The sequence below is a fragment of the Oryx dammah genome, unplaced genomic scaffold, assembly GCF_014754425.2.
Source record: "Oryx dammah isolate SB20612 unplaced genomic scaffold, SCBI_Odam_1.1 HiC_scaffold_11, whole genome shotgun sequence".
NCBI classification, from domain to species: Eukaryota; Metazoa; Chordata; class Mammalia; order Artiodactyla; family Bovidae; genus Oryx; species Oryx dammah.
In genome coordinates, this window is record NW_024070195.1 from 22,601,162 (window position 1) to 22,609,488 (window position 8,327).

An 8,327-nucleotide genomic window follows, 5' to 3' on the forward strand; every position below is an offset into this window, starting at 1 on the left:
GCACAAGTAGAGACAAGCACATCGTAGTTTTACTTATGCTCAAAAGATTCAAATTAACTTTTTATTTAGATATAGTTTCAAATGTATAGAATATACAGAAGCATTTCAGGAATAAGAAGACAGCCCCCAAAATCCATTAATCCTTTACCCAGATTAATCTATTGTTAACATTTTGCCCCATTTATCATTGAAATCAGTACTGTTAGCAAGAAAAAACAGATTGCATGGGCAAGACAGATAATTTTCTATATTTATCATGAGAGAAAAAGAAACACTACACTTCAAGGGAAATGAAGTTTGAAAGTTGCTACTTTTTCTCCCACAGCTCTCAGGGCATTTCTGATATCCTTATTCCTCAAAGTATAAATGATGGGGTTTAGCATAGGGGTCACCACACTGTACAGTACTGAGATCAGCCGGTCTTTTGCCAATGAGTAAGATGAGATGGGTCGCACGTATGTGAAGATGGAGCTGCCATAGTAGAGAAGGACAATGACCAGGTGGGAGGCACAGGTAGAAAAGGCCTTTTGTCTCCCCTCTGAGGAGCGGATCCTCAAGATAGTGGAGATAATGTAGAGGTAGGAAAGGATGATACCTAGGAAAGGAGCCCATCCAAGAAGACCCCAACGATGAGTAACACCAACTCATTGACAGAAGTGTCCCCACAAGACAAGATCAGCAAAGGGGGGATGTCACAGAAGAAATAATTAATCTCGTTGTTGCCACAGAAAGGCAGGCGGAACTTCAGTACTGTGTGCACCACTGAGTTGAGGAAACCACCAGTCCAGCAGGAGGCTGCTAACTGGCTGTATAGGACCTTGTTCATAATAACCGAATACCTTAAAGGTTTGCAGATTGCAATGTAACGATCATATGCCATGGCTGCCAGGAGGAGACACTCTACCCCCACAAAGAAAAGGAATGCAAAAAGTTGAGCCACACAGCCCCCGTAGGAAATACTTTTCTTCTTTGATAGGAGATGCACCATCATCTGGGGGACATTAGTGGTGGTATAACAGATATCAAGAAAGGCCAGATTCCTTAAAAAAAAATACATGGGGGTATAGAGTCGTATATCAACCAATGTTACCAAAATAATGAAAATATTTCCTCCCAGGGTACAGAGATAGATCATAAGAAATGTGGTAAAGAATAAAAACTGCACATCATTTAAGTCAGAGAATCCTAAGATGATAAATTCAGACAGAGTGTAATTTTCTCCTTCCATGATGTTTTCTCTCGGAAATTGAGAAAGAAGCAGTACAGATTGCAGTATTCATGTGCTGCAACAGCAGTAATCTACAAAACAAGAACATATAACTTTATAGATAAAATAATCATCAGAAAATATCAGGAAAAAACACTCAAATTTAGAATCCATGACAAGTTACAGTGCTCTACTGCAATCATCACATAAGCCTTCGACACACACATTCAAACTTTTCCTATAGGATGCATCTCTTACAGAATATCAGCAACACCTTTACAGGAAAAAGTAAATATTTTAAAAGTCTATGTGCAGCATAAGAGCTATTTATGTAAAGAGGTCTTGGCAAGCCCGTTTCCTAACACCTCGTTGTGTCTTAGAGATGACTGGTGAATATCCATCACATAATTTGTTTCAAGAGTTGTGGGGTTATTTGAGTTTCTCCTTGTGATGCCTCCTTGTCTTCCTTGCACACTTAGAGATTGTTTTTTATGGTTTTTATTTAAGTTATAGTTTAAGAAAATAAAAGTGGAATAGAAAATTCCAAAAACAAGATAGTTCCAGAACGTGATACCATGTACTTTGATAAAACTTTATCTTAAAAAACAATAGTTGACACTAGTAAGCATATCCTGGAACAGACTCTTACAAACCATGACACTAAGACTTGAAGATGACACTGTTATCAGTGGAATTAGTTATTGAAACCACTCTCCAGTGCGCTAAGTTTTGTCATACAATTTCCCTCGTGGTCCAGTGATTAAGACTTGGAGTTTTCACTGCTGTAAAAGTAAGACCAAGCAAATAAAAAAAAATTTAAATAAAAATTTTGTCTCATTTTAGCCTCAAATATTGTGATGGTGGTGGTGGTTTAGTCACTAAGTCCTGTATCTGCATCCAGAGCAGGAAATTTAAAAGTCAAACTTCTCTCTCTTTAACTGGTATGGTCACCAACAACAACCTTAGCCGATCAGAGAAAACTTGAAACAAACAAGAGAACACGTCTCACAACAAGTCAGAATACCTGGGTTACCTCCTCAGTTCTACAGTCCACTAGCTGTTTGAACACGGGAAGATCATTTTAATTTTCTGATTCCCTGTTGAGTCATATGTGATGTGAAAGTCACTCAGTCATATCCAACTTTTTGCAACTCTGCGGCCTATACAATCCACGGAATTCTCCAGGCCAGAATACTGGAGTGGGTAGCCATTCCCTTCTCCAGGGGATCCCATCCTTCCCAACCCAGGGATTGAACCCAGGTCTCTTGCATTGCAGGCAGATTCTTTACCAGCTGAGCACAGGAGAAGCCCTGAGTCATATGTAAAATTATTATAAACTCTCTGTCTCCAAAATTCCAGAAAAATATTTATGTATTATGATGTAAAAGTAACAGTTTTAGTTTGACCAGTGATCCATTCTGATTGCTTAGAATGATGAAGAAACAAAAATGTTTAAAAATCAATTTCTCATCAATGGTTTTGGCAATGTGATATCACAATTAACAATCTCAGTAAATTAAGTATACTATGATCATAGCATATTACAACTCAAAGAGTAAATTTGAAATAAAACACTGAGTAAAATATTGCTGAGACAGCACTGGCTTTGATGAGACATTAGCCCATTGTCCTTTCCCATTTCTGTCTTTTTCCAGATTCATGAAAAGTTTGAATTACTCCCACTCAGATACTTATGACAAAGATCAAATTTATAAACATTTCCACACAAAATAAAGGATCATTTAAAACTTGGATCTGTTGGACATGGGATAAAATTTTGTATATATTATACGCTTAAAATTGTCAAAATAAAAAAAATAGTAGAAAAAACAAAATGGGTAAGAAAGCAACATAGTATCCATGGTAATAATCAGTAACTTTTAATTTCTAATTATTTAGTTTTATTTCTATTATATAGTTTTCTCCTCCTAGGTTGGCCAAACTGTTTCCAAAACACATCCTAGAAATATGTTTTGGTTTAAGGCCCAAAGAACAAACATCAAGGAAATATTAATGAAAATGAGATTAAGACTGAGAGTCTTATTTCAAAAAATTATGATATTAAATACATTTAGTAAATGTAAATTATTTTATTTCTATTTAATTTCCTGGTACCCATGCATCATTCCAGTATCGTGAAAAATAAGCTTTCCGTGAAGAAAATCTCTCATGAGTTAATCTACAGGTGGCAGTACTTGGCTGAATTCTATCTCAGTGGAGAACTGAATGGAAGACAGAGAAATAGTAACCCCAAGAGTTCAGTACTAGAACTAAGGTAAAATATAAACTGGCTTTTAGAATTCCTATCAATATTAAAGTGAAGGATTTAATATGAATTCATTTATACAACAAACCTTTCTGTGGATCATCTGACCATTGTATCCAGTATACAAATAAGAAACTTTTGTTTTGGAAAAGTTCCATTTTGGAGAATGGTTTGTTTGGTGTTACTTGACCCTATGTTGCTATTTTTGTAGAGTGTTCAGATAAGCGAAGGAAAAACCCTACAATAGAGTATTTCTCTTTAATTAATGAATTCTCTAGAAATGATAACACTGTACATATTAATTGAAAAATCATGAAAAAGGTAGAAATATTGAGAAAACCTTTTCTTTAGGCTTTTATCTGCTGTACCACCGCTACCCATCTCCTCTCCTACATTGAAATCAAAGTCAAGGCTAACCATGGCTATTTATATAATCAGTGAGCATTAATGAGTCTAATGAGCATGGTACTTGGTGCTGGAAATTCAATGCAGTATTTTGGACCATCTTTTATGGAATATACAGAATGGGAATTCCAGCTCCAACTGGGAAGGAGCCTTTAAAAGTCATCTAGTCCAGCCACTGAAATACCCTATACAGATGTTTTGCTGTGCTGTTCTTAGTTGCTCAGTCATGTCCAACTCTTGCAACTCCATGGACTGTCACCAACCAGGCTCCTCTGTCCATGGGGATTCTCCAGGCAAGAATACTGGAGTGGGTTGCCATGCCCTCCTCCAGGGGCTCTTCCCAACCCAGGGATTGAACCCAGTCTCTGGCATTGCAGGAGCATTCTTTACCATCTGAGCCACCAGGAAAGCCCCATATTTTGCAAGGTGATAATCCAATCTAAAATTGTATACTGTATTGATGGGAGATGTAAACTCTGTAAAGGGAGGCTATTCCATCTTTAGACAAATCCAAGTATTAGAAAAATATTTTGATCATTGTGGGGTTTTTTGGCTGAGCCACGTTTTAGTTGTGGCATGTGGGATATTTAGTTGCAGCATGTAGTATCTAGTTCCCTGACCAGGGATCAAACCCTGGCCCCTTGCATTGGGAACAAGGACTTTTAGCCACTGGATCATCAGGGAAGTCCCTGGTCACTGTGTTTTATTACTGGAAGAATGGTTACACCTACCAGCTGTGTGAACACAAAAAATGCAGCTATTCCACCCACTTAGTAGCTGTGTGACCATGAATGAATTATAAAGCTCTTCCTCCCTAAATGAAAATAATGATATCTTTCTCATCAGAAAATTGTGACATTAAATGAGGTAATGTATTTAGCACTTAACCTAGTGTGTAGTATATAAAAATAACAATGAATGATAGATATTGTTATTTCATATATTTGGTTTTAGGTCTGAATTCTGAAACCACAGGTAAAGTTTGGTCTCTCTTCTTCATGGAGGACTTTGCTATATGAAACTTTTGACTCTGGACTAAACAAATTTATTTCGTCTTTGTTTCTCACATAATATGGATTTGATAATAGTCATTTATGCCAAATCATGCCAAACTGTTTTATCATCCAGTAGGACTTTTACCTTTTCACTGTCATGGACTGAATGACTTGTCTCTTATTAAAAGAATTCACAATATTGGCAGAACAGATGAATCAAACTCTTTGGAGAGCCAAGCACCTTTCCTGTAGCTAAAAAATGACATTGCTGAAGGAAGATACACAGTTTACAGACACTTGAGCTGCCCCACACACCCAGAGACAGGATGGACTGTCGGGAGCCACGTTAGGCATTACTGACAAAATGGAGGCACGGCCCTAAACCCCCTCCCTTCGTTCCGTAGGCACGGACCCGGAATGAAGGAGTTAGGTTTTGTGATTCTGACTTGTTTTTTCCTTTCCTTGGCTGAGTTGACTGAATTGTTTTTGGGAGGAGCAAGAGAAGGCATAAAGCCTTCTGCAGGTGTGCTCAAAGAATAATTCATAAAGTTAATCACTGACATTTGTTCAAGGACTTTTACAAAAGAGTGTTCCAGGGTAAGCACAGAGGCCGCAGCTTGAGACCATGGGAGGGATTCCTATCGGAAGCCTATTTGTGAGAAAAGTGTTTATGGCAAAGGAGTTTGCTGAATTTAGGGCTTAGGAATAATTAAAATAGTTAGAAGCTAAAGATTTAAGGATTGCTGTAATGTTACAATATTCTACTATATATAGCTTATAAAAATTAGGGACTTTAGAGATATTATTAGCTAGAAGCCCTTTCTTAGAAATAGTGAACTTAGGATACTAGGGGCAAACAGGACTTAGAAAGATAAGAAATAAACTGAGGAATGTGGTATGCAGCCCAGACATTAGCATGAGTTACAGTGTATTCACAGGGACACATGAGAAAAAGTAGATAAGAGAATTGCTGAGGAAGGAACTCCTTTTGAGGGGCAACAATGATTTTTGGAGAAAAATAAATCTGGGTCAATGGGAACTAAAAATATCAAATCTCTGACCTAATGCTTTTGTAAAAGTATAAAAGAGAATCATAAGCTTAAAATAAACAGGCAGTCCAAGAAAGCTGAGAGGCTGCCTCAGTTTCTCTCGCCGACACTGCCCACCTGTTCAGGTTGAATCCCTGGCTGCTGGAACTGGACTCCAGCAATGGACAGCTTATTGTCTCCCACAGATAAAGCTCCATGAGACCTTTGATTTCCTTTTTCCTAACTATTCCCTACTGTTTTCCAAAAAGGGTGATTGAAGAAAAACAGTAAATCTAAGAATCAGGCTAAAATAAGAAGTAGGGAGGTGGGGAAAAGGAGGTAGAAGAAGAGGAGAATAAGAACAAAAAGAAAAACACTTACTTGTAATAGAAAAGAGAACATGAGAATAGATGTTCAAATTCAAATTCCCAAAACCTGGTATGAGGCTTCTTTTATGGACTCTTGGAGTGACAGACTTCTTGTCCCTGGAGTTTTTATGCTGTTAGAAACATTTAACAAGAGCCCAGCATCCCTAATTAAATGCTGGTGCTCTGGGTGTTACAGAAGCAGGATGTGCTGCTTTAGGGAGTTGAAATAGAAAAGTCTCAGATAAATGGTAATCCTTCATGGTGATTTCATAAGAGCTCTCCTCAGAAGAGACTGAATTCAGTTCAGTTCAGTTCAGTCGCTCAGTCATGTCCGACTCTTTGCGACCCCATGAATCGCAGCACGCCAGGCCTCCCTGTTCATCACCATCTCCTGGAGTTCACTCAGACTCATGTCCATCGAGTCCGTGATGCCATCCAGCCATTTCATTCTCTGTCGTCCCTTTCTCCTCCTGCCCCCAATCCCTCCCAGCATCCAAGTCTTTTCCAATGAGTCAACTCTTCGCATGAGGTGGCCAAAGTACTGGAGTTTCAGCTTCAGCATCAGTCCTTCCAAAGAAATCCCAGGGTTGATCTCCTTCAGAATGGACTGGTTAGATCTCCTTGCAGTCCAAGGGACTCTCAAGAGTCTTCTCCAACACCACGGTTCAAAAGCATCAGTTCTTCGGCACTCAGCCTTCTTCACAGTCCAACTCTTACATCCATACATGACCACAGGAAAAACCATAGCCTTGACTAGATGGACCTTAGTCCGCAAAGTAATGTCTCTGCTTTTGAATATACTATCTAAGTTGGTCATAACTTTTCTTCCAAGGAGTAAGCGTCTTTTAATTTCATGGCTGCAGTCACCATCTGCAGTGATTTGGGAGCCCAGAAAAATAAAGTCTGACACTGTTTCCACTGTTTCCCCATTTATTTCCCATGAAGTCATGGGACCGGATGCCATGATCTTTGTTTTCTGAATGTTGAGCTTTAAGCCAACTTTTTCCCTCTCCTCTTTCACTTTCATCAAGAGGCTTTTTAGTTCCTCTTCACTTTCTGCCATAAGGGTGGTGTCATCTGCATATCTGAGGTGATTGATATTTCTCCCAGCAATCTTGATTCCAGCTTGTGTTTCTTCCAGTCCAGCGTTTCTCATGATGTACTCTGCATAGAAGTTAAATAAGCAGGATGACAATATACAGCCTTGACGTACTCCTTTTCCTATTTGCAACCAGTCTGTTGTTCCATGTCCAGTTCTAACTGTTGCTTTCTGACCTACATACAGATTTCTCAAGAGGCAGGTTAGGTGGTCTGGTATTCCCATCTCTTTCAGAATTTTCCACAGTTTATTGTGATCCACACAGTCAAAGGCTTTGGCATAGTCAATAAAGCAGAAATAGATATTTTTCTGGAACTCTCTTGCATTTTCCATGATGCAGCGGATGTTGGCAATTTGATCTCTGGTTCCTCTGCCTTTTCTAAAACCAGCTTGAACATCAGGACTTAGGGGACTTTTAAGCCTTTAGACATTCCTGTTCCATTCGTGTTTATTTGCTACCACTATCCAACTGGCAATGAAAACAAATTGAGGTCCCCATAAGTTTTGATCATTTCTAGGATCACACATGGAGAAGGCAATGGCACCCCACTCCAGTACTCTTGCCTGGGAAATCCCATGGACAGAGGAGCCTGGTGGGCTGCAGTCCATGGGGTCGCTAAGAGTCGGACACGACTAAGCAACTTCACTTTCACTTTTCACTTTCATGCATTGGAGAAGGAAATGGCAACCCACTCCAGTGTTCTTGCCTGGAGAATCCCAGGGATGGAGGAGCCTGGTGGGCTGCTGTCTATGGGGTTGCACAGAGCCGGACACGACTGAAGCGATTTAGCAGCAGCAGCAGCAGGATCACACAGAATGAAAGTCCAAGACTCTTTTTCTCTCACTCGGGTATCTGGCCTAATCTCACCTTCAAATTAAAAATATCTTCACTTTAGCTGGTAAATACTCATCCATCTTTGCATGAATACAGATCATGAAGGATGAAATTTCAGGTTAAG

The 8,327-nt window shown here is 39.2% G+C and overlaps 1 protein-coding gene across 1 annotated transcript; it reads right to left on the bottom strand.

Moving 5' to 3' along the window:
- Positions 1–281: 281 nt before the first annotated feature.
- Positions 282–1,228, bottom strand: LOC120870365 (olfactory receptor 5V1-like). The gene is given in 2 exon segments (XM_040250023.1): positions 282–616; positions 619–1,228. Coding segments are annotated over 2 exon segments (945 nt in total).
- Positions 1,229–8,327: the final 7,099 nt, after the last annotated feature.